The sequence below is a fragment of the Rhineura floridana genome, chromosome 2 (assembly GCF_030035675.1).
Source record: "Rhineura floridana isolate rRhiFlo1 chromosome 2, rRhiFlo1.hap2, whole genome shotgun sequence".
In the NCBI taxonomy this organism is placed as follows: Eukaryota; Metazoa; Chordata; class Lepidosauria; order Squamata; family Rhineuridae; genus Rhineura; species Rhineura floridana.
The window spans coordinates 206,291,175-206,317,516 of NC_084481.1; the positions used below are offsets into that span (position 1 = coordinate 206,291,175).

The window sequence follows — 26,342 nt, forward strand, 5'->3', positions numbered from 1 at the left end:
CCCTCCTCTCCCAGCGCGCTCGCCAGTTTTTTCCTTTCGTGCCAAAATGGCGGCGGTTGCAGGAAGTGTGGAATACGGCTGAGCAGGCTTGTGTTCTGTTTTTCTTTACTTTTCCTCTCCTTCCCAGTTCAGGCCTCCAATAAGTTTAGGGACCGGGAGGTAACGAGGGGCTACTATACAGGTAAGCATAAATGAGCGTATTGCGGAGGAGGCAAAGTGCATCCCCGCCTCTTCCCCCAAATGTGTCTTACATACACTCTGTGTGAAACATAACTTATCCGTTTCCGCCCTTCTTGTGATGGGGGTATTTAAAAGAGCCACAACTGGTAGGATAGGTTGTGAAATGTTCTCTTTTGCGTAGTCCAAGCAAAGAATTCGGGGATGCTTCCCACGGTACTTTTTATTTATTTTTATTTTGCCTCTCGATCCTTTGCGGGATATGCCTAAATTCCCTGATTTCATAGGGTCACGGCTGTAAACGTACAGATGCTTTCTCAGGGAGTAAGCCCCATTGGATTTGGTAGATCAGAGGATACCTGCTTAGGAGAAGAAGGCTGCAAGTATAAAAGAGCCCCAAATGATAAACACCTAGACATGTAATCCAGGCAGGTGACAAGCTTGGTAGAAATGCAGCCAAAAAGCGAATGGTTCTGTTTATGTGTAGTAGCAAATATCTATGCTGCTATGGAACATATGAAGTGGTCAATCAAAAGACGGCATCATTGTGAACAATGAGTTATGTATGTTTAATAGTCCTGTCCTATGCAATGGCTTCAGTGAGGCTTACAGTGACAGCAGCTTGTCCCAACTTGATTCATGCTGAATTAGTCTAAGACAGGAGGTGAGCTGAAGCTTTCTAAGGACTGGCAGGAGACTATGCTGAATTCTTCCCCTTGATTTTCCCCCTAGGAGTGACTCTACACACGTTCACTTAAATTGAGTTAATGTTCTGAGGCAAGTAATTTAACAATGCTGTGAAAAAGTAAGGATTTATCTCAACTACTTACTATAGGTCAGTGGGTTTCCAAATTTCCCCCCCCCCATGGACTGCTTTCAAGTTTTTGAGGGTCGACAGGCCACTTACTGCTTTTTCTGCCTATTGTGGCAATTGTAATATGCTGTGCTAGATGCTGTATGATTTTTAATTACATTTTTGTTGATTTTATTTCATATTGAGTTTTTATTGATTATTTATTTTTTATCTTTGTTTTTATTGTATTACACAATATAAGAAACACAATTAAAAATCAATATAAGCATTTATCGCGAGGGATGTCTCCCATCTTCAACCACAGACACACCAAGGACCACCTGTATGAAGCTCATGGACCACCAATGGTCTGTAGATCACAGTTTGGGAACCCCTGGTATAGGTTAAGCATGTATGTATATAGTGGGATTTATGTATTGTGTTTAATCATGGAAGGTTTCAGATCAGCATTTAGTTGGGTGGTTTGCATTTTTTAATGCTGTTCACTCCATTTAATGTCACAAGCATGGCAGAAATGCAGTTGGCTGTGTGTAAAATGTATCTGAGCCAGGACTTGGTGGGACTTGATCTCACTATACACATGTGGTGGATCAGAATGTTTAAACGAGTGGATATCATGCAAAAACAAAATAAGAATTTAAGACAAACCCGGATGGATCTGACCAAAGGCCTGTCTCATCTGGCATCCTGTTCTCACATTGGTAACCAGATGTCTATGGGAATCCCACAAGCAATACCTGAACACAACAGCACTCTCCCCACTTGTGCTCTTAAGCTATTGGTATTTGGAGGCTCTGACACTGGAGGCATAACATAGCTAGCATGACTAGCAGCCATGTTATCCTCCATGTGTTATTTTCCATGAATTTGTCTAATCCTCTTTTAAAGCCACCCAAGTTAATCACCAAGCCAATAACAAACCATGTCTCAAAGTTGGCTTGAAATCGTGGCTGGTTGAGAGAGAAACTACAATCCTGAATCCAGATGTAATGGGAAACCAAGACCAGGTTTGTTTATCCTGCTTGTGCCTGAGAAGAAATGAAACGGGTGATTGAACGGGTGATTGAACAGCATGTAGTCAGCATGCTGATCATTCACAGAAAACCATGACAAGTCAAAGAGTTATGGTCATAGGATAATCTTTCAGTTTTATAATAGATTTTATTCTTTTTTCAGTAACTACTTTTAGCAAGCATTTTTGGGAAGGAAAAATGACATCAATCATCAAGCTAACCACCCTCTCAGGGGTGCAGGAAGAATCTGCGCTCTGTTATTTACTTCAAGTAGACGAATTTCGCTTTCTGTTGGATTGTGGCTGGGATGAGAATTTTTCTATGGAAATCATTGATTCCCTAAGGAAGTAAGTAGAACCAGATTTTAATTAAACTGCTGTTCCTTCACAAATAATGCAAAAACATACCTCTGATTATTGTGTGCTTTTTATCCTGATATAAAGGGGCATCAGTAGTTACCATATTTGGAGGATCAGAGTCCAGTAGTAAAAATTCAAGTTTTATGCTAAAGGCAGTCCTTTTTTCTTACCATATATGAAGTTTGCCTTTCCATTTTTTTGAATGATTCTGCTTTGTTCCCTTCTGAATTGCTTCATTCACATCAATAGTATGATTACATTGTTCACAGCAACAACACCAAAAATCTGCGGGCTCAGATTATACAGAATGAAGAATTCGGCACAAACTAATCTGTCACAATTTCCTTGATCCATACAATGATATTATGGACATGAAACAACTATTCTGGGCTCCCAAACTGCTATGGGATCCCATACATGTGAAAAACAAAAAACAAATCCTTTGCTCAGAGTTCTGCATGTGGAAATTCTATACACATTGGATCAGGACACGTGTGCAGTACTTCTGTGCACAGATAATCCTGTTTGGATGGGTAGAGTGGATCTAGAGAGTAGATTTTCCTTAGCCAAGACTGCTCAGTTTACATTATAATACATTCCCACATTGTTTCCATTATCGTTGCTCTCAAGTAACAGCAGATTAATTATATGCAGACTTATTTGGCCTTATGTGTGCCTTATCAAAGAAGGCACTTTTTCCTGTAGCAACCTGTCCATTTGTCTAAATTTGGTCCCAAGTATCCCTTACCAGACCTCATCTCAGCTCTTACCATGCAGTTGTGTTTTTTTTACTGAAACTTGCTAATGCATGAAAACAATGGCTTGGATCTTACTGCTGCTCCAGTTTATAGAAGGGCTGTTTCAGTTTATGGAAGGCTTTTGATTCAGTGGAAGATAGTGGGAGGCAATTTTTGCTGATTCCCAGAGCACCCCCCCCTTTTCAGGAAGATTACCCCAATCCTCTGAAGTAGATTTTCAGGAATCGCACGGCAAAGGGGGAAATCAGCAAAAATTCTATTCACAGGATGCTCCTGCTCACAGAAGGGAAATCAGGATCTAAACTAGTTGTTTGGATTAAAAACATGAGCAGGTGCAATACTTCAGTGATGTGCTTTATGCAGTCTTTGAAGTTGTGGAATTTCTCAAATGGTGGAATGGTGTACAATTTTCTACCCCTCTGATTTTCTTTTTTAGACATGTTCACCAGATTGATGCAGTACTCCTTTCACATCCTGATCCTTTACACTTGGGTGCACTCCCATATGCAGTAGGAAAGATGGGTCTGAATTGTGCTATTTATGCAACCATCCCTGTGTACAAAATGGGCCAGATGTTCATGTATGATCTTTACCAGGTATAGTTCACTTGCAACTTTCTTTCCCCCCCTTTTTTACAAACATGATTTAAACTCTTCCTGAATGTGTTCATTATATCTAAAAAATCTCTCTGTTTGGTAGTCACGTCACAACACAGAGGATTTCACTTTGTTTACCCTGGATGATGTGGATGCAGCTTTTGATAAAATACAACAACTAAAGTTTTCTCAGATTGTCAATTTGAAAGGTAAAAAATAACTTTTTTAGAGTAGTGGTGATTTTATTGTCTCTGATTTGATGCTCATTTTGCTCAAACCTAGATGTTTCTGTCTTTAAAAAAATTGGGCCTAGAAAATTGTTGTACAGTACTATGGATAACAAAATAGTGAAGTAGATACAAGTTTAGCCAAAGTGAATATTCAATTTTAGCAGAAGCAACATTCTGCTTGTATGCTTCCTCTTTTTTAAAATCTTGAATGCTTTTGCAAGAATTAAATATTTTCTGTTCTGGATCTGTGTTTTTGCATAAGTACAGCTTCTTTTGTTTGAATATCTAGTAAGTATATAAGTGTGTTTATTGTGTATGTTTTCTTTCTTTAGCATATTTTACCTGTCAGCATACAATTGTGGGGGGTGGTCACTTTTCTGTGTGTCTTCAATTCCCCCAATCCTAGACCATATTTTGGGGGCATGTGGAGGGCTACAGAGAGGAAGGAGACCTCTTTGGGTTAGTTGCTATACCTGCCATCATCACCTCAACTCAGGAAGAAATAATTTACTTACGTGAGCTATGTATATGTATATTTTTGATGCTTTATCCAGTATTCTCCAAAGACCATATTCAACATTAAGACAATACAGTAGGGCCCTGCTTTACGGCGTTCCGCTGATGCGGCGGCTCAATCGGGAAATTCCCCGTTTTAAAGCCGATTTTGCGGCATTTTTGCGTGATGCAACCCATTAAAGTCAATGGGTTCCGCTTTACGGCGGGGGCGTGGTCCCTAACCCACCGTATAAGCAGGGCCCTACTGTACTGATATGCTGCCCCCTCAAAAAAAACCCAAGTGAAAACACATCTGTGTGCGTGTTTAGGATTACACCATCTTGTGAGTTTCATGAACCACTGTTGCAGCTAAACAAAGGCAGCTGCAATAAAATTATATTTCACAAATGAAATATAATTTTATTATATTCGCAATGTACTTTGAAGTAGATCTAGAACATTTCCGTACTTTTCATTAGGAAACCAGGAAATACTGCAGAGTAATTTTTTTATGAAATGTAAATGTGGTCTTCATTTGACTGTAATTCAAGTACTAATGTCCTCTTTCACTGCCTTGGGATTAAGATGGACTATAATAAAGTTTTCATGTCTGTGTCTGAAATGCAGCTCTTGATTCTCTTAGGGAAAGGGCATGGCTTGTCCATCACACCATTACCAGCAGGCCATATGATAGGAGGAACAATTTGGAAGATAGTTAAAGATGGAGAAGAAGAAATTGTTTATGCAGTTGACTTCAACCACAAGAGGGAGATGTATGTACACAATCATTAATATTTGCCTGCTGCTGGTTAATATTATTGCTTTAATGTTCCTGGTTTCTGAAGACAGTGAGTGAGATCCAACATAGCGTGAGCGGGCATCCACTTGTGCAGCAAGTTCTAGATGGCAGCAATTGCTATTTAGCCATCTGTGATAAGACAAATCCTAAATGACCAGAGCCAGTTTCCTTAAATCCCATTTAGAAATAAGCTGTCATTGTGTGAGGGAAGGGCAGTCTCTTATATTGAATTTCAGATGTTCTTGAAGTCAGTACACTTTGTAATAGTACTTTTATAGTTTATGTGTACTCTAATTACAGATGTAGGTACCAAAATTTTCATGTAGAGGTTTGTCTGATTCACATGGAGAGTGGTAGATTAGGCTTTATTTATAGGAAGTTGCTATGTTCAAAATTCTCTTTAGATTTTTTTTTTTTGCAATGCTATTCTTGTACTTAGGAACGTTCACAGCTGATCTCACAAAAAAGAATCTAAAAATAAGACATATGGAAGAGTTATTTTTTCCCTGAGTGAAAATGAGGAAATGTGTAAATTACTAGGTGACCAGTATATTGAGAAATAGTAACTTAAGAACATTGATAAGGGTTGAGATCCTAAAATAAGAACAAGTGCAAACCCCTCAGTAAATAGACACTTTTTTAAAATTCTGGGCATAGACTGTTACTCAGTTCAAATTGTTGTCTTGCTTCTTGTTGTCTCTGAAGGCTGACTACAAGAAGCAAGAATGCAGTGCTGGGAGGGGAAGGTGATTGCATACTTCAAAGTATTTGCAGTCTGACTATAGCAGTTTGTTCATTTTTAAGCCAATAGATTAACTCTTTGGCATGTAAACGAGTGGCCATGCTGGTCACACAGTTCTTCTTTTCCCAGTTTGTTTTGGTGTTTTTACATGACACTTTTTAATGCCCTTTGTATGCTGAGCTCAGACGTTTGCAGTGTTTGGGATAACCTGAATTTTCAGTTGCAATCCTTGACATAACACATTTCCCACATGGGGGCACATTTAGAAAAATGGTTTGCCATGAGAACATGACAAAGAATGCTAACTTGTAACTTTTGTGGTATAGTAGGGCCCCACTCATACAGCGGGTTACGTTCCAGACCTCTGCCTAAAAGCGAAACCTGCCGAAAAGTGGAACATCAATAAAATGGTGTCCGACGCCTGAAAAATGCTGTAAAAGTGGAACAAGCACCGTATGAGTGGGGCCTTACTCTAATTGAAAGCCGCTGTATTAGCAGAATGCTGAGAAGCAGGGCCCTACTGTATCTGCATTTGCCTATATAGATCCCTTCTATCCTTTTCTCTCCTGCATCCCCTGCCCATATTTTCCTCATCGAGCATCATTCAGTTCCCTATGTCTTCTAGCGCAAGAGACTTTCATTGTACAACAGAACTTCCCTTGCCCCCATTTATATCCCCCAAATCTTCTCTAGAGAGTTGGGGGACCCTCCAGAGCAGATTTGGGAGAGGGGCTGCAGGGAGAATGAGAGGGAGGGGAAGTCCTATTACACAAGCAGAGATTCACTTACACAGTGTTGGATGCAGTCCAATGTCTGTTTTAGATTGTAAACTTCTTTGAGGCAGGGAATTGACTCCGGCTGTATACCTCTGTAGGGAACCACATACATCAACACTGTATAAAATATAGATGAGAAGAAGGCTTGTGATAAAAATTTGTTACGGAAACTGACTATAGAAAATAGATTTCTGCTACATGTTTTAGTTTTATCATTGCCTTTCTTTAACAATAGCACTATAATTCTCTGGTATAACTTCCTCTTTTAGTCATTTGAATGGATGTTCCCTGGAAATGCTAAGCAGACCTTCCTTGCTTATCACTGATTCCTTTAATGCTACATATGTACAGCCAAGACGGAAACAAAGAGATGAACAGCTACTAAGTATGTGTTTTTCCATAGCAGCTAAAGTACCAATAATGGCGGCGGGGGGGGGGGATTTGTTCTTAAATCTTAGCTTCCACGTAGTACAAGTGACTATTGCAAGAAAAATAAGAAAAGCAGTCTCGCTGTCTGGATAAGATTGTGAATTTGCCATCTCCCCCCCCCCCCAGCTGAATAGTATTCTACAAAATAGGCAGAGCAGTCCAAATGCCGGGGGACCAGCGGAGGAGGAGCCAGCAGAAAGTTCCATGGGATCCTCCTCCTGCTCTGGAGCCACTGGCCCTGCTGAATGCCAGCTCCATTGGGAGCCGTGTGCATGAGCTGGCCAGGAAGCACAGGTGCCCATGAAAAGGCCTCCCAGGGAGTAAGTGCTCCCCGTAGAAACCCATTGAAATGTTTTTCCTGTGGCGGCCTTTTGGCCGGCAGAGTTTCTGGGTGGATCAGGACCTGGGGGAGGGCTCCAAATGCAAGGAGGATCTCACATAAGCCCACCCCTTCAGCTCTGCCCCCACCACACTCCCAGAATGCCTCATTTTTGGGCTTCTGCAGCCCTCCATCCGCTGGGCTGGCTGTCCCTGATGAACCTCCAGAGGCGCAGGCAGGCTCAGCCGCAGTGGAGGGCTGCTACTGGTGGAGGCCAGCGGAGCCGGGAGCCTGCTGGCACAGCTGGGGGGCTGCGGCATCCAACTCTCCCCAGCCTGGCGGAAAGGTGGGTTGGATTGCGCCCTAAGAGCTTGAGATGTTGGCAACTTTAATCCCAAAATGCATATTTTGTGTTTGTGTTTTAAAGGCAACCATTGTATGTTTTTCTTTCACAAAATTAATAAAAAATGGTGTGTTAGTGTATTGCTGTTAAGTGATTTGGCAGCGATTTTCAAAATTCCTGTAAGAGCACTGCATTAAAATAAACTGCTTCTAAGTCCCCTCTTTTTCAGGAAGTTAGATCAATCTGGAGACATTCTAAGGGCTTCCCGGTTGTGGCCCCAAAGCTATATTTTATAAAAGTGCATTTATATTTTAAATAGATAAATAACATATATAGTGACACTTGAGGTTCTCCCTGCAGAGCTTTAGGAAGTCTATAAAAACTTTTCTTTTTAGACTCTCATTCTGGGGGAAAATAATTTAGTTTGAAGTATATAGCTATTTTCCTGTATATGGATCTGTGAATATGACTTTTTAATACTTTATCCAATGTAATATGTTGTGAAATTATACTGTTATGTTTGTTAGTGGCTTTGGATGGTAGCAAAAGTGGCTAATATAAGTTACTTAATTAAAATCTGTTTTTGAAACTGATGTTTAATGCATTGCTGCAAGCCACATGTAGATTAGAACCTAACCTTTGAGCTATAACAGGGTTTTCTTCTGACTATGAAAAAGAAACCTTTTGTATACATGTGGAGTAGGATTCAAGTGCTGCTACTAGACTAATACATTGTTTTGTTGTCTCTAGCAAATGTCCTGGAAACGCTGAGAGGGGATGGAAATGTTCTAATCGCTGTGGACACTGCAGGAAGAGTTTTGGAACTTGCCCAGTTGCTTGATCAAATATGGAGGACAAAAGATGCTGGTTTAGGAGTGTACTCTTTAGCACTTTTAAATAATGTCAGCTACAATGTTGTGGAGTTCTCAAAATCTCAGGTTTGTTTTGAAAGCAGAATGCTTACTTCTGTGATTATATCAAGTCCACATCCAGAGTATTTTAAGTAATGTGTTACCAACCACCTGAATCTCACTGTTTCAGAGCAGGTATTTATAATATCCTACACTGGACACCTAAAATCAAGTAGGACCTTTGTTAGTATAAATGGAAATTCCTCTTCCTTATACAAAGACCTGGGAGCACCAGTTGAAATAGAAAAGGCTTAGCCACATAGAACAATAGGGTGACTTAGTATTTGACAGTTCCATATGTTTACAAGTACAATTTATGCATTGTATACACTGCCTGCAGAGATATCAATAGAAGGCAATTTAATAGATTGATATTTTCTTTGCTAGAAAGGTATTGTAACTCAGTACAACCTCCTGATTTTTGTTTCTTCCATTGTGCAGGTTGAATGGATGAGTGACAAACTGATGAGATGCTTTGAAGATAAGAGGAATAATCCTTTTCAGTTTCGTCATCTCTCTCTCTGTCATGGACTTGCAGATTTGGCACGGGTTCCTAGTCCCAAAGTTGTCCTTGCCAGCCAACCAGATCTGGAATGTGGATTTTCAAGAGATCTGTTTATACAATGGTGTCAGGACCCCAAAAACTCTATCATTTTGACGTATAGAACCACTCCTGGAACATTAGCACGGTTCTTAATAGATCATCCCTCTGAAAAAGTTACAGATATAGAGGTAAGAACATTTCACCTACTTGAGTAGACTATAGTCATAAGGACAGTTGTGGGAAAATAAATTCTATACAAATCAATGGGATTTTGCTCATGTTAACCATATTCTGATTAATATGTAAATGAAAAAATTCTCTTGAAAGAATATCCATCTTTATTCCATTGATAGGTAGGAAATAATCTTTCCTCAGCTTTAAAGAACAAGAAGTAAAATTTTGTATGGTAAAATAGAATTTTGGTAAAAAAATCTTAAATGAAGTTATGTTTGTTAACTGATTATTCATTTCTAAACTTCTGTATGGAATTTAGAAGGAGAGAATCAAATTTTAAATAACTTTTGAGAACATTTGCATAATTGGATGGTGAACATTTAAGTGCAGTAACTCATTGATCTTATGTTCTAGGGCAGCCTTTCCCAACCAGTGTGCCTCCAGATGTTGTTGGACCACAACTCGCATCAGCCTCAGCCAGCATTGCCAATGGTCAGGAAAGATGGGAGTTGTGGTCCAACAACATCTGGAGGCACACTGGTTGGGAAAGGCTGTTCTAGGGTATTGTCTCTCTGTGTGTTTCTATAAAGCAAGGATGAATGTTTTACCTCCATCCATCTGCTTTGACTAATACATTCCCTCAAGAGCTGACCGCTTCAAGAATGTGGCAGTAAGCACTGGAGTTAGGGGCAGTCCAAGCTCCCAGCAATGTGTGCTTATATAATATGCACATTTCCAAACATTTATTATTTATATGTCTGGTACATGCATACATTATATTTTGAAGTATCCATATAAAATAAAATGCTTGAAATGGCCCTAAAAGTTCCCAAATGTTGTCATAATGAATTTCCCTACATCAACAAAACATTGGTTTCCATTCAGTGTTAGGCTAATTTTTACTACAAAATATGGATGTAGAAGATTCATTTCAAAGACTCAGCTGTTAGAATCTATTTTAGATTAAAAAATTTTCAAATATGTGGCATTGTGGATATTCCTTTTGGTGTTCTGATGTTTTCTACCTGAATCTATAATGCTGATCACTTTTTTAAAAAATGTATTGTGAACTCATAATAAAACCTGTGCATGTAAATTGCTCCTTATGCCAGCAAACATACCCCTGATTTGTATATACTTTTCTTTTAGCTGAGGAAAAGGGTGAAACTAGAAGGAAAGGAACTTGAGGAGTATCTGGAGAAAGAAAAACTAAAGAAAGAGGCCGCCAAAAAGTTAGAACAGTCCAAAGAGTGAGTATCTGTGCACACAGACACAGTAATGCATTTTTTTAAAAAAATGTTCAAAATGGCCATTTTAGTAGATATTTTACTGTCACTCAAATACTACTATTTCACCATTTCAAAAGCACCACGGGAAAAGCCCTTTAAATTTAGATATGCCAATTCTAAACTTAAAAACTGCATTGATTTCAACGAAAGTTAATTTTAGAAGGCATCACGATTATATTATAAGTCGTCTCGTCAATTGATACTGGTGTTTCCCAAGATGTGTAGGAACTGCTTATAACAATTTGTGGTTTGATAGCTACAGTTAACTTCCAAAATTAACAGCAATTTTAATATTGAGTGTGGACAGCCATTTTGATACTACATTCAGCAATACCCTTCTTTGAATATATAGAACTGTGGGCTCAATTAATTGTCTTTGAGCTCCCAGTACTATAGTGTTGTTGAAACTAAGTGGTTGTAAATCTGATAAGTGTCCAGATGAGAGTCCTGGAATGGGTCTGAGCTTTGTAGAGAAAGATTGGGATAGAAATACAGTATTTGTTGTTCTTTGATTTGAGTTTATATGAAATTGTTGATTTTCGGCTCCTGTTTTAGAGCAGATATTGATTCCAGTGATGATAGTGATGCTGAAGAGGACATTGATCAACCATCTGTTCATAAAACTAAGCATGACCTGATGATGAAAGGTGAAGGTAACCGCAAAGGGAGCTTCTTCAAACAGGCCAAGAAGTCTTACCCTATGTTTCCAGCTCCCGAAGAGAGAATTAAATGGGATGAATATGGAGAGATTATCAAGTATGTGGGAGAGAAGAAAGAGTTAACATTTTAAAATGCTTAAAATTTATTGTGCACAAAGGTAACAGGTGCCCATTTTAAATATAGGGAAACTGAATAGATAGGTAACTCATTGAGGCATACCAAGAAGAAAAACTAAGATTGTGTGCAGAACTGAAATCCAAACATTCCGTATTGAATTCATAGAGTTGTCTTCAACGAAGTGCTAAGTCATATGTTCCATCAGCGCAAGCATTTTTCCTTGCGAAATGAAACATTCTCCCCCTGCACACCCCTTTAATTTGTTCTGAAACAACCCTCTGGAACAGATTTGGAGCCTGCACTGGGTGCATGTGGGGGGGGGAAGAGAGGGGGGAAATCCCCTTGCACTAGTTGGAGTCATTGCACTAGCGCAAGGATTGAGTTGAATATCTCCCTTAACACTTATAACAGTTTCAGTTTTTCTGTTTATTTAGGTTGCAATATTGTACATGATTTTAAATATACACTTACATACCTCAAGTATATATAACAATTATGGACAGGGGTGAGGAACATCTCTTTTAGTATTTAAGTGTTTAGAACATTGAATTATATTCTGGTCATTATGTTTAAATACCACCTGCTTAGATTAATGCTTTTTATATCTAAAAAGTGCATATTCAGCAGTATGCTACTTTTGCTTTACTGTCTTGTCTTTTTTAATCCTTCGTTGTTCCCTTGTGTTAAAAATAAATAAATAAGAGAACTTAACATTTGCTCGGTTCGTGCTTGACATTTAATCAGAGCTTGGAAAAGTTACTTTTTTGAACTATAACTCCCATCAGCCCCAGCCAGCATGGCCACTGGATTGGGCAGATGGGAGTTGTAGTTCAAAAAAGTAACTTTTCCAAGCTCTGCATTTAACCAAGGGTGGTGAGCCATAGCTAATATGGTTTAATGCAGGGATGGGAAACCTATGGTCTTCCAGATGCTGCAGGACTGCAGCTTCCATCATCCCTGGCAGTTCGCTGTGCTGGCTGGCCTGATGGAATTTGGGAGTCTGACAACATCTGGAGAGCCACAGATTCCAGGTCCCTGGTTTAATGTGACAGAGCAGTGTGCACCAGTCCCCACTGCACTCCTCCCCTGCTCTTTGCTGTGCTGAAGAGGAAACAAACCAAAACCTGGCTAAGTGTTATGTGTGAACCAGCACTTGTGGTTACCTTCCCCAGAGGGATGTAGCTCAGTGGTAGAGCATCTGTTTTGTATGTGGAACATCCCATGTTCAGTCTCCAAGTAGGGCTGGAAGAGATTCTTATCTGAAACCCTGGAGAGTCACTGCAGCCAGTATAGACAATATTGAGCTAGATGGGCCAGTGGTTTAACTCAGAATAAGTCAGTTTCCTCTGTTCCCAAGTACAGGTGCATGATTACACAGAAACAGTGCACAAGCAGGAAGCCAAAAACAAACCACACCCTGGCCTCCGTTGGTGGCTTGTTTGGAGAGAAACAAACCATGAGTGCTGGTTTGCACATAATGCTAAGTTAAGTCTGATTTGTTTCCTCCCTGGCATGGCAAAGGTAGGAATGGGGACTTTTGAGCAGCAGGCACTAGTACACTGTTCATTCATACTAAACCAGGAATGTGGAACCTGTGATCTTCCAGATGTTCTTGGACTCGGTTCATTCACATTAAACCATATTGAAAACTTAGCCTTAGCGTAACATTACTTGCAAACTGGGCCACTGTCTTCATAACATATGCTACAAATAATGTATATTTTTCAATATAATTCCAGCTGCAAATTCAGCTGGAATATATGCTGACCATTTGTGAATCCCTTCCATAGATTCATGGATGTGAATCAGTGGTCTTTTCTTGAACTTTGTTTTGTAAATATCAGGAAACATTTATTTATGTACAGTATAGTGTGTTCCTTCGCCATAGCACCAGATGTTCCGTTAACAATCCCCTAATGAAGTATTAATAATATTCCTTTTTTTAGACCAGAGGATTTCCTCGTTCCAGAACTTCAGGCAACAGAAGAAGAAAAGAACAAATTAGAATCTGGGCTTACGAATGGGGAGGAACCGATGGACCAGGATTTATCAGATGTTCCTACCAAATGCATTTCAGCAACAGAATCGATGGAAATAAAGTGAGTGTCTTAACATTTGTTGCAGCTGGAGGGCACTGTTGACAGATTAGTAATGGTTAGTCCATTGGAAGCTAACACTTTTTACCAAGACTGCCTGATAACTGGGGATGAAACAGACTTCCCCATCCCTGATCTATCAGTTCACTTCATCTAGTTTTCCACCCTCAAAGATTACTAAAAGACATTGCTTTGATGGCTTGTTCTGTATGTTTTAACAACACAGTATGTGGATATCTTAAGAAAATGGAACCCTCTTTTGGGTGAAATGCTAAGTCATTCTGTTAAACTAATCTTGTTGGACAGAATTAATTGTGCATATGGCCAAATTATTATTGAGAGTGCCTTGCATGCATATCACTGCTCTGCTGACGTTTGCATTCTGATTTTGCAGCTATAAAAATTAACGTTTCTGTTGAATGTGTTTGATAAATGTGGGTTTGTATTCTTTCTTGTCAAATTAATCAGTAATGAACTCAATAGTTAAATAGCTTAGTTGTTTTTCTCCTTACATCAAATTTTAGAGCTCGCATTACATACATAGACTATGAAGGACGCTCAGATGGGGACTCCATTAAAAAAATCATTAATCAGATGAAGCCACGACAATTGATCATTGTGCATGGACCACCTGAAGCCAGCCAGGATCTTGCAGAGTCTTGTAGAGCTTTTGGTGGAAAGGACATTAAAGTTTACATGCCTAAACTGCATGAAACTGTAGATGCAACCAGTGAGACCCATATATACCAGGTAAGATTGTCGAATTGGATAAAAAAAAATTGACAGGTATCCTAATAAAAACGTTTATTTTTAGTTGTATTCCTAACTTGTACTTAGTTACTAGCCCACGTGCAGTGAGAAGTAATAATTCCTTCCAGTCAAGGAGCTTGTTAGAACTACTGTTCAAGCTGCCCTGTGACGCAGAAGTTCATGCAGAGAAGATGATTAACACTTTGTGGCATAGGAAAAGGTTTTGGATCTATCTACAAGGGTGCTATATTCTGAGTGTGTAGCCATATTTCCTTTTGTGTGAGCAGAGTTAACAAAAGCTTTTAATCTGAAGCAGTTTTTCTCCTGCTCTAAGTCCCCTATATAGTATTTCCTTTGGGGCCTTCTTGTCACTCATTAAATAGTTGGTTGCTGCTCATATACAGCTGTCTGCCTAACTCCATTATACAGTTTTGGATTTTGTTTTTGACAGTTGAAGGGGGGAAAGCAGTTGCAAAGGCAGAAAAAAAATCTTATCTATGTACAAGAAACACAACTTATAAATCATCAGATAATTTGATGATGAGAATGATAATACTATATTGTTAATGCCCATAATACTAGGAATAATAGCTTCTGGTGTGATTATGTGATCTAATGCTAGGCTACTTGTCCACATTCTTCAATCTGGGTGAGGCCCATTCAAAAGCTTGCCATTGCAAACTGCATATGTACAAACCACATTCTAGATTTGTTTCTACAAAGCCATTGACAAAATATGCTTACTTATAGGATAGTCAGCCCCACAGATGGCAAGATATGTCTTCCTTCAGAAGTTACTATCCAGACTCTGTTCATTCCTCTTTTTTTAGAAATTGCTTGGCTTGCTTCCTTTGTTGCCTGGACCATTTTATCCCTTACAATAGGACCAGGGTTATAAAAGTGGCATAATATGCTTCCATTTATAGTCTCTTAATAGCGTAGCTTCTCAAAGGCTTCCTGTTGGTTTGAAGCAAGTAACTATATTGAATGCAATATGTAAAATGGGCTGTTTGTTTTAATGTACTTTTTTTTAAATTGGCAATTAGGTCAGGTTAAAAGACTCCTTGGTCAGTTCCCTCCAGTTTTGTAAAGCTAAAGATGCTGAACTGGCATGGATAGATGGAGTCCTGGACATGCGAGTATCAAAAGTGGATACAGGAGTGATTTTGGAAGAAGGGGAACTGAGAGACGATGGAGAAGAAACAGAAATGCAAGTGGATGCACCTTCTTCTGATTCTAGTGCTGTTGCACAGCAGAAGGCCATCAAGAGTCTTTTTGGAGATGATGACAAAGAAATCTGTGAGGAGAGTGAGATCATTCCTACTTTGGAACCCTTGCCACCAAATGAGGTAGAAAAACTTAAATTTGTTCCTCAGATAAACTTTTATGTATCTCTCTGTGTGTTGGGTAGGATATAAGCAGAAATATGAGGGGGAGAAACCAGGATGCTAGAAAAATATGTTTTATTTGTAATCCAAACCGGACGCTTTTCAGCCTTGTATATTTAGGCTTTCATGAGGGGAGTAAAGGCTGATGTACAATATCTTCCAATGAGCAGAACTGCTTTCACCAATACGAACGCCTCAGTGAAAGCAGTTATGCTCATTGGAAGATATTGTACATCAGCCTTTACTCCTCTCACGAAAGCCTAAATATACAAGGCTGAAACACGTCCGGTTTGGATTACAGATAAAACATATTTTTGTAGCATCCCGGTTTCTCCCCCTCATATTTCTGGTTTTAGATGCTAACCACTTTCTTTTGTTGCTAGGATATAAGCAGGCCACATAAATAAATATTGCTTTGACATTTGGACCTACTATTAAAGGAGATTATTGCTATGAGATGATATCTAACTAAGTCATGCTCAGAGTAGACCCATTGAAATTAATTGACTTATCCATTTATTTAGTGGTCTACTCTGGCTATGACTAATTTTGGATATGACCCATGTTCTTTCGTGTTGGAATCCAGGATGGTTGTTTTATAGAGCTCCTATAAGCCAAAAGTTGGGATCAACTCGAAGGCGGTCCATTTCCATTCTTCATAAGCGTACATATAAAGTCATTGACAGCTTAGAGACGGCATATAATATTGGCTCTTGATAAATGGCTTTACAGTTTATATGCTGGTGAAGACACCTCAGTAATAGGGGAAATGTTTCTTGTATTGCTGTATGCCCCCAGGGTCTGCTATGTGGTGACATGGAGCAGGGCTTGTCATGTAACAGCCCCAGTGTTGTGAAACTCCCTTCCAGTGAATATCAAACAGAGGTCGACACTTTTGGGATTTCAGTGCCTTTTGAAGAGCTTTTTATTCCACCAGGCCTTCCCAGAAGAATAATCCCAGCCTGGTTAATTTTGGGACACCATGATTTACAAGATATGAACAGGGTGGTTTATCAGAGATGCTATTGGTGGTCATTGATTCATAGGGAAAAAGCAGGGGGTGGCTAGCACCCAAAAGAGAAACCAAAAAAGGGGTCAAAGACCAAGATGCTGGAAAATAGGAACTTTTATTATAGATAAAACCCAACGCGTTTCAGCCTATTATCTGCAGGCTTTCATCAGGGGATAATGGCTTATAAGATTATAAGACCAGCAAATCGCTTTCTGTTCTGTGTCAAAGTCAAATGTCTCAATCATTCCTATCTATAATAAAAGTTCCTATTTTCCAGCATCTTGGTCTTTGACCCCTTTTTTGGTTTCTCATTGATTCATAGGGTCGCCATAAGTTGTAATCAACTTGAAGGCGCATAACAACAATAATGTTGTATTAATAGGTTTTTATTTGGTTATCAATATATTGTATTCTGTTTTGTACATCCCTTTAAGATGCTTTTGAATATGCAGTGATTTAAGAAAGTTTCTAATCTTGCTAAAATCAAAGGAATTGCATAAAAAAATAAAGAATTAGTTTGTTTTGTGTTCATATTATAAATAGCATGAGTGCGTATAAGCAATTTTCCTATTATCTAAACCAGGGGTAACCAACTTTTTATCTGAAAGTGGGCAAATATTTTACTTCACCTTGATTAAAATGTGCCAAGACTTCCAAGATGAATAGCTTTGCTATATGGAACACCAGGCACCAATTGTCTTTCTCTAAATAATTTTTTATTATTGCTAAAGATCATTATTTTATTTATTTTATTTATTTTCATTTCTAGACCGCCCATAGCTAATAGCTCTCTGGGTGGTGTACAAAACGAGATTAAAATACAATATAGAATAAAATCAGTAACAGAAAGGAACACATTAAAATAAAACATTAAACATAAAACATTGAACATTAAAATGCCTGGGAGTACAGCCAGGTCTTAACCTGGCACCTAAAAGAAAGAACCGTAGGCGCCAGGCGTATTTCCTCCGGTAAGCTGTTCCATAATTCGGGGGCCACCACAGGAAAGGCCCTAGTTCTGGTAATAGTCCTCCAGGCATCCTGGTGAGTTGGTACCCGGAGGAGGGCCTTAGATACTGAACGAAGTGAACGGGTAGGTTCATAGCGGGAGAGGCGTTCTACAAGGTATTGCGGTCCCACACCGTGTAAGGCTTTATAGGTCAACATCAGCACCTTGAATCTAGTTCGGAAACAAATGGGTAGCCAGTGCAAGCGAGCCAGGACAGGTGTTATATGCGCAGCCCGATTGGTCCTCATCAACAGCCTGGCTGCTGCATTTTGCACTAGCTGAAGTTTCCGAACAGTCTTCAAGGGCAGCCCTACGTAGAGCGCATTACAGTAATCCAATCTAGAAGTTACCAGAGCGTGGACAACAGAGGTGAGATCATCACTGTCCAGATAGGGGCGTAGTTGGGCGACTAAGCGAAGGTGGTAAAACGCATTCCGTGCCACCGAGGCCACTTGAGCCTCGAGCGACAAGGAAGGGTCAAAAAGGACCCCCAAACTACGAACCTGTTCCTTCAAGGGGAGTGTAACCCCATCTAGAACAGGATAAACATCCACCATCTGAGCAGGGAAAGAGCTCACCAACAGTGTCTCAGTCTTGTCTGGATTGAGTTTCAGTTTATTAGCTCTCATCCAGTCCATTATCGTGGTCAGGCAACGGTTCAGCACATCAACAGCCTCACCTGAAGAAGGTGAAAAGGAGAAGTAGAGCTGTGTCATCAGCGTACTGATGGCAACGCGCTCCAAAACTCCTGATGACCGCACCCAGGGGCTGCATGTAGATGTTAAAGAGCATGGGGGACAAAACCGACCCCTGAGGGACTCCACAATGGAGAGTCCAGGGTGTCGAGCGATGTTCCCCAAGCACTACCTTCTGGCGATGATCCGCTAGGTAGGAGCAGAGCCACTGCCAAGCAGTGCCCCCAACTCCCAACTCCACGAGCCTCCCCAGGAGGATACCATGGTCGATGGTATCAAACGCCGCTGAGAGATCAAGGAGAATCAACAGGGTCACACTCCCCCTGTCCCTCTCCCGACAAAGGTCATCATACAGGGCGACCAAGGCTGTTTCAGTGCCAAAACCGGGCCTAAAACCGGATTGAAACGGATCCAGATAATCGGTTTCATCCAAGAGCGCCTGGAGCTGGCCAGCGACCACCCGCTCCAAAACCTTGCCCAAAAAAGGGACATTCGCCACCGGTCTATAGTTGTTCAAAACATCTGGGTCCAAAGAAGGTTTCTTTAAAAGAGGTCTTATTACTGCCTCCTTGAGACTGCCAGGGACTACTCCCTCTCTCAAGGAGGCATTTATTATCTCCTTGGCCCAGCCGGCGGTTACAGTCCTGCCAGTCTTCACCAGCCAAGATGGGCAAGGGTCCAGAGCAGAGGTGGTCGCCCACACCATTCCAAGCACCTTGTCCACTTCCTCGAGCTGCACCAACTGAAATTCATCCAATAATAAAGGACAAGGCCGCGCTCTGGACACTTCAATGGATTCATCTGTCATAACATCAGAGTCTAAGTCCCGACAGATGCATGCAATCTTGTCCTGGAAGTGCTCCGCAAATTCGTTGCAGCGGGCTTCCGATGTTTCCTTAGTATCATGAGGGCCAGAATGTAAGAGCCCTCGTACCACCCTAAAAAGCTCCGCTGGGTGGCAAAGGGATGATCTAATGGTGGTAGCAAAATAAGACTTTTTTGCCGCCCTAACCACTTTTATGTACAACTTAGTGGAAGCACTTACCAAGGAATGATTACATCCGTCAGGAGTTCACCTCCACCTGCAGTCTAGCCTCCTTCTCTCTTGCTTCATCACTCTCAGCTCCGGGGTATACCACGGTGCTGTATGAGTTCGGCAGCGAAGGGGGCGCGCGGGAGCGATCATGTCGATGGCCCGGGTCATCTCCGTATTCCACAGGTCAACCATGGCCTCGACAGGAGCACCAGTACTATCAGCCGGAAAAACTCCCAGAGCCCTCTTGAAAGCTACAGGATCCATAAGCCTCCGGGAGCGGACCAACTTAATAGGTCCCCCACCTCTGCAGAGGGAAAGGGCTGTCGTGAGTCTAAAACTCAGCAAGCGATGATCTGTCCATGACAATGGAGTAGATGAAAAATACCCCGCCCTCAGATCACCATCTCCATGACCAGTGGCGAAGATCAGATCAAGAGTATGTCCCGATACATGTGTCGGGCCAGTAACAATTTGAGACAGCCCCATGGTTGTCATGGAGGCCATGAAGTCCTGAGCCGCCCCAAGCAAGACAGCCTCGGCATGGATGTTGAGATCCCCCAGTACCACGAGTCTGGGGGACCTCAACAATACCTCCGAGACTATCTCTGTCAGTTCAGCTAGGGAAGCCATTGGGCAGCAAGGTGGGCGGTACACCAACAGTATTCCCAGTCTGTCTCCTTGGCCCAGCACAAGATGAAGACATTCCAAACCAGTCGCCGTCTGGACAGGGTGCTTGGTGAGAGAGAAAGAACTCCTATAGACCATAGCAACCCCACCTCCCCGGCCCTCAGATCTACCACAGTGCTGCACCGAGTACCCAGGTGGGCAGAGCTGAGAGAGAGCAACTCCTCCCTGCTCTCCCACCCAGGTCTCGGTAATACACGCAAGATCGGTACCTTTCTCCACGATCAGATCGTGGATAAGGGGTTTTTTATTAGCAACTGATCTAGCATTTAAAAGCAGCATCTGGAGATCCGAGGGCTGGCTGACAGTACAACCAACAATCCTGTGGATATGAGGAGAACCGGAACAAGGCACAGACACAACTTGTCTGGGACGCTTTCCCCTTACCTGGCACGTTCTCCTCCCAACACTTGCTTGCACACAGTTTCAAGACTGAAAGTAGAACTGTGTCTTCTAACTGAAGTATCTTAAAGTATCTTAAAACGTGTTGAGACAAACCACTAATCACTTCTGTGACATTTACGGTCTGGACTTAATCCTCAGTGGGGACCGGGACCTGGTGCACATCACTCGAAAATGCTTGGAAGTTGTTTAAAAACACTATATTAGAAGCTCAACTGGAGTGCATACCGCAGATCAGAAAAGGTACCGCCAGGGCCAAGAAGATGCCAGCATGGTTAACGAGCAAAGTCAAGGAAGCTCTTAGAGGCAAAAAGTCTTCCTTCAAAAAATGGAAGTCTTGTCCAAATGAAGAAAATAAAAAAGAACACAAACTCTGGCAAAAGAAATGCAAGAAGACAATAAGGGATGCTAAAAAAGAATTTGAGGAGCACATTGCTAAGAACATAAAAACCAACAACAAAAAATTCTATAAATACATTCAAAGCAGGAGACCATCTAGGGAGGCGATTGGACCCTTGGATGATAAGGGAGTCAAAGGTGTACTAAAGAACGATAAGGAGATTGCAGAGAAGCTAAATGAATTCTTTGCATCTGTCTTCACAGTGGAAGATATAGGGCAGATCCCTGAACCTGAACTAACATTTGCAGGAAGGGATTCTGAGGAACTGAGACAAATAGTGGTAACGAGAGAGGAAGTTCTAAGCTTAATGGACAATATAAAAACTGACAAATCACCGGGCCCGGATGGCATCCACCCGAGAGTTCTCAAAGAACTCAAATGTGAAATTGCTGATCTGCTAACTAAAATATGTAACTTGTCCCTTGGGTCCTCCTCCGTGCCTGAGGCCTGGAAAGTGGCAAATGTAACGCCAATCTTCAAAAAGGGATCCAGAGGGGATCCTGGAAATTACAGGCCAGTTAGCTTAACTTCTGTCCCTGGAAAACTGGTAGAAAGTATTATTAAAGCTAGATTAACTAAGCACATAGAAGAACAAGCCTTGCTGAAGCAGAGCCAGCATGGCTTCTGCAAGGGAAAGTCCTTTCTCAGTAACCTATTAGAATTCTTTGAGAGTGTCAACAAGCATATAGATCGAGGTGATCCAGTGGACATAGTGTACTTAGACTTTCAAAAAGCGTTTGACAAGGTACCTCACCAAAGGCTTCTGAGGAAGCTTAGCAGTCATGGAATAAGAGGAGAGGTCCTCTTGTGGATAAGAAATTGGTTAAGAAGCAGAAAGCAGAGAGTAGGAATAAACGGACAGTTCTCCCAATGGAGGGCTATAGAAAGTGGAGTCCCTCAAGGATCGGTATTGGGACCTGTACTTTTCAACTTGTTCATTAATGACCTAGAATTAGGAGTGAGCAGTGAAGTGGCCAAGTTTGCTGACGACACTAAATTGTTCAGGGTTGTTAAAACAAAAAGGGATTGCGAAGAGCTCCAAAAAGACCTCTCCAAACTGAGTGAATGGGCAGAAAAATGGCAAATGCAATTCAATATAAACAAGTGTAAAATTATGCATATTGGAGCAAAAAATCTGAATTTCACATATACGCTCATGGGGTCTGAACTGGCGGTGACCGACCAGGAGAGAGACCTCGGGGTTGTAGTGGACAGCACGATGAAAATGTCGACCCAGTGTGCGGCAGCTGTGAAAAAGGCAAATTCCATGCTAGCGATAATTAGGAAAGGTATTGAAAATAAAACAGCCGATATCATCATGCCGTTGTATAAATCTATGGTGCGGCCACATTTGGAATACTGTGTACAGTTCTGGTCGCCTCATCTCAAAAAGGATATTATAGAGTTGGAAAAGGTTCAGAAGAGGGCAACCAGAATGATCATGGGGATGGAGCGACTCCCTTACGAGGAAAGGTTGCAGCATTTGGGGCTTTTTAGTTTAGAGAAAAGGCGGGTCAGAGGAGACATGATAGAAGTGTATAAAATTATGCATGGCATTGAGAAAGTGGATAGAGAAAAGTTCTTCTCCCTCTGTCATAATACTAGAACTCGTGGACATTCAAAGAAGCTGAATGTTGGAAGATTCAGGACAGACAAAAGGAAGTACTTCTTTACTCAGCGCATAGTTAAACTATGGAATTTGCTCCCACAAGATGCAGTAATGGCCACCAGCTTGGACGGCTTTAAAAGAAGATTAGACAAATTCATGGAGGACAGGGCTATCAATGGCTACTAGCCATGATGGCTGTGCTCTGCCACCCTAGTCAGAGGCAGCATGCTTCTGAAAACCAGTTGCCAGAAGCCTCAGGAGGGGAGAGTGTTCTTGCACTCGGGTCCTGCTTGCGGGCTTCCCCCAGGCACCTGGTTGGCCACTGTGAGAACAGGATGCTGGACTAGATGGGCCACTGGCCTGATCCAGCAGGCTCTTCTTATGTTCTTATGTTCTTATTGCACTAAGAATTTTTGAAGGACAGATTCCTGGTGGGGTTTGTCCTGTGAATCCAGCACAGGACATAATTGTTAAAGGGATGGTTTTGGCATAATCTTATTTACTTCAGGCTGAGTCTTACCACTTATATGAAGTTATTTTGATTCTTAACTCTTTCTCTCTCCCCCCCCCCAAAAATATTTCAATTAACTTTTGTTTTCACACCTTGTTCACAAAAGGTTCCAGGACATCAGTCTGTCTTCATGAATGAGCCAAGACTGTCTGATTTTAAGCAGGTCCTTTTGCGAGAAGGAATTCAAGCTGAATTTGTGGGAGGGGTCCTCGTATGTAACAACTTGGTGGCTGTTCGCAGGGTAAGCAGTGTGTATGTGTGTTTGCTTTTATATGCCAGTCATAGCAAATCTCTTTTGTACTGTCTCTAATAGGTATAATATGTTTTGTTACAGACTGAAACTGGACGTATTGGATTGGAAGGCTGTCTCTGTGAAGATTTCTATAAAATTAGAGACCTTTTATATGAACAGTATGCCATTGTCTAAAGGAGAATTGTAAATATGATTGATACGGACATTTTATTATGGGATCTGTTTGCAGCACACATTTGTTAAGGGCATTTACTAGCCATTACCAAAGGTTTCTAGCTGAGGGTCCCAACATTGGAACTTTACTGGATATAAAATAAGGTAGCTGTATATAGGTATCCTGTACATTTTGCCAGTTCTATTTTTCAGACTAGTACAAGATTTTTGTTAGAAAGTACCTGTTATAGGTTGGTTTACAGGTTTACACTTGCAGATATTTTTATGAGAACTGTTATTAAAAAATACTGTGTTAGATCCAGACTAAGTTAGGTGCACTTAACTTAAGACATGATTAACTTGCCGCATTTATTTAAATGGAAGCTAAGGCAACTAACTTAACCTTAATGGGCTGGATGCAGACTTGTTAAGAATGCAAAATGTTATAAGTTAATGTTAGAAGTCAGTTTTCCTATTTTGCAATTAAAATATTTCCTTCCATCCTTGATTTTTTGGAGGGAATGCCAAATTCAATAGACTATTGACAGTTGGTCTGTTTCTTGTTGATAGTTTCCTCCCCTGAAAATTAATATGCATACAGATTAGCATATAGATGGATATAGGAAATTACCAGGAAATTAAAAGTACTTCTTGGTGATGCTTTCAAGGTATCTCTCTTCGGTTCAATCAGTTCAAACTTTATTATTATAATTATTACTACTACAATAACACCACCACTAAACTGGACAGTTAAAAAAGTTGTAGCTGCACAAAGAACATTACAGTGACTTCAGCTGATATCGATGATCGCTATTTTGAAAATGTATGCTAGATATAATGGTGTGCATCAAAAGTTGTTCTTCTGCTAACTAAAAGCTGATCACAGACGACCTGTCCCCATTTTCAGACTTATAATTAGGCAGCTGCTCAGAAAGCAGATATTTGTGAGAGGCTGGGCTGAAGCATTGTAGGATACTTCTCTATGCCAGAGGGCCTGTCCAGCACGCCCCTAAGCTAGCCTGCTGCTCTCAGGGGCAGCACAGGATGCTTTCCCATTGCAAGAGTTGAAGTAAGAGTTGACCACCAGTTCAGTTGTCTTCTGTATGTGCATCCTGTATGTGCATCGTCCATTGGGGGAGCGAGATGCCATTTTGTCTTTCATCTCAGGAAGGTAAATGGCTTGGGCTGGCCCTGGGTTTTTCCAACATTGCAGAAGAGTGTTGCATCAATGACGTGATCCCAAATCCAGAGAATTTTCCATTTGTGCAAGCCTCTGAAGAAACTTTTTGAGACATTTTGATGGCCCACCAGACTTTATATGCTACAGTCTGTCTCTCATTCACCATATTTCTTACACTGACACAACCTAATATATTGTGGCACAGTACTACAAGAAATCTACTAGTGCTTGGGTGAGAGTTGATGGAAAAGCCCTAATTCTTTTACTACTTCCATTCATGGTACTGTGGGTTGTGTCCAAAGCAGCACCAGTGGGGTTCCACTGGCACAGTGACACTTCTATTTTCCCTGTTCCCTCCTCACCCAGAATTTTCTTTGGAGGGTCCCTCAACCTCTGGAGCTGATTTGAGGGTCTGCAGGGGAGAGGAGGGGAAAGTTCCATTCCACTAGTGCACGTCTCACAAACTAGATAAAATGGATACCACCCTATGAGTCCAAGCCATAGAATTCTACATTTCATTATGTTCATTGAAGGGGGAGGGAAATGTGTCCATGTCATCTTTTGTCGCTTTTCAGTAGGTTGCCATTGGGCAGCAGTTCTGAGTTTTAAAAAGGTGGATAGATGGGGAAATTTTGGCAGGTGAACTTTTTATACCACTGCAACACTTCAGGCAATGTTATGATTGTCAAAATTCCTCATTTGTTTTAAACAGCAGCCTTTTCATATTGTGCAAGAATATGTTGGTTTCATTTCTGTCATAATGGTAGTATGAATGTCACATGTTAATCCTTTTCAGTAACAATCCTCTTAATGGCAGCCTAAATAAAATGTATTTGGCACTTAAACCTATTTCACTCTAGCGGGGTAGCCTATGTAATACCCTCCAGAAGTTGTACTACAACTCCCATCAGCCCCAGCCAGTAAGGTCAATGATCACAGATGATGGGAGTTATAGTTCAAAACATTTGAAGGGCGCCACCTTGGCTTTCCCTGCACTGTACCATCCCCCTCCCAGCTTTAACAGAGAACCTTCAGCTCAATACATCTCAATGATATTGCAATATTGGTTTAACTTATGTCTATATTCTGATCGTCTCCTCACTGAAAAGTACTTTTAAAAATGTGTAATGTGTTATTTAAGATGGCAAGCAAATTATGAACTAAAACTTACTGAAGATTTAAAAACTTTGTTTCTCATAACTCAGTTTTTTAAAAGGATAATAAAACCTATTCCACTTGAGTAGGTACTGTGTATTTATATCTTCATTCTCGGGGGAGAAACCGGAACATTTTTTTATATAGTGGCTTGCAAAAGTAATCAGACCCCTGACCGATGCTCTCATATTACTGAATTACAAATGGTACATTGTAACTTTGTTCTGTATGATATTTTATTTTGAAACAAACTCAAAATCAATTATTGTAAGGTGACATTGGATTTATGTTGGGAAATGTTTGTAAGAAACATAAAAACTGAAACACGTTGTTTGCATAAGTATTCCACCCCTGTGCTGTGGAAGCTCCCAGTTTAGACATATGAAAGAAATTGCCCTATTGAGGACACAGTTACTTTACCATTGGCCTCCACCTGTGAACCATTAAAGTTGCTGTCACACTGT

At 40.9% G+C, this 26,342-nt stretch overlaps 1 protein-coding gene across 3 annotated transcripts; it reads left to right on the forward strand.

The window, feature by feature from the left end:
* The first annotated feature begins 20 nt into the window (after positions 1–20).
* CPSF2 (cleavage and polyadenylation specific factor 2) lies at positions 21–25,963 on the forward strand. 3 transcript variants are annotated; one of them, XM_061611984.1, is made up of 16 exons: positions 21–181; positions 910–982; positions 2,168–2,351; positions 3,558–3,717; positions 3,821–3,926; positions 5,086–5,215; positions 7,029–7,144; positions 8,601–8,788; positions 9,203–9,493; positions 10,629–10,729; positions 11,324–11,524; positions 13,492–13,644; positions 14,166–14,391; positions 15,438–15,740; positions 23,244–23,378; positions 23,472–25,963. In XM_061611984.1, exons 3-16 carry the CDS (start codon positions 2,203–2,205, stop codon positions 23,562–23,564), a joined length of 2,352 nt encoding a protein of 783 aa, XP_061467968.1. In that variant the 5' UTR covers positions 21–181; positions 910–982; positions 2,168–2,202; the 3' UTR covers positions 23,565–25,963. The 3 variants fall into 3 exon arrangements, with proteins under 3 accessions (XP_061467968.1, XP_061467966.1, XP_061467967.1); XM_061611982.1 differs by lacking the exon at positions 910–982; XM_061611983.1 differs by lacking the exons at positions 21–181; positions 910–982 and adding an exon at positions 989–1,012.
* The last annotated feature ends 379 nt before the right edge of the window (positions 25,964–26,342 follow it).

Excerpts from the sequence above, each read along its gene's own strand:
- CPSF2 (XM_061611984.1), top strand. The coding sequence starts at position 2,203 with ATGACATCAATCATCAAGCTAACCACCCTCTCAGGGGTGCAGGAAGAA. Across the intron at positions 8,789-9,202 it reads TGGAGTTCTCAAAATCTCAG|GTTGAATGGATGAGTGACAA; the intron begins GTTTGTTTTGAA and ends TCCATTGTGCAG. Across the intron at positions 23,379-23,471 it reads ACTTGGTGGCTGTTCGCAGG|ACTGAAACTGGACGTATTGG; the intron begins GTAAGCAGTGTG and ends GTTTTGTTACAG.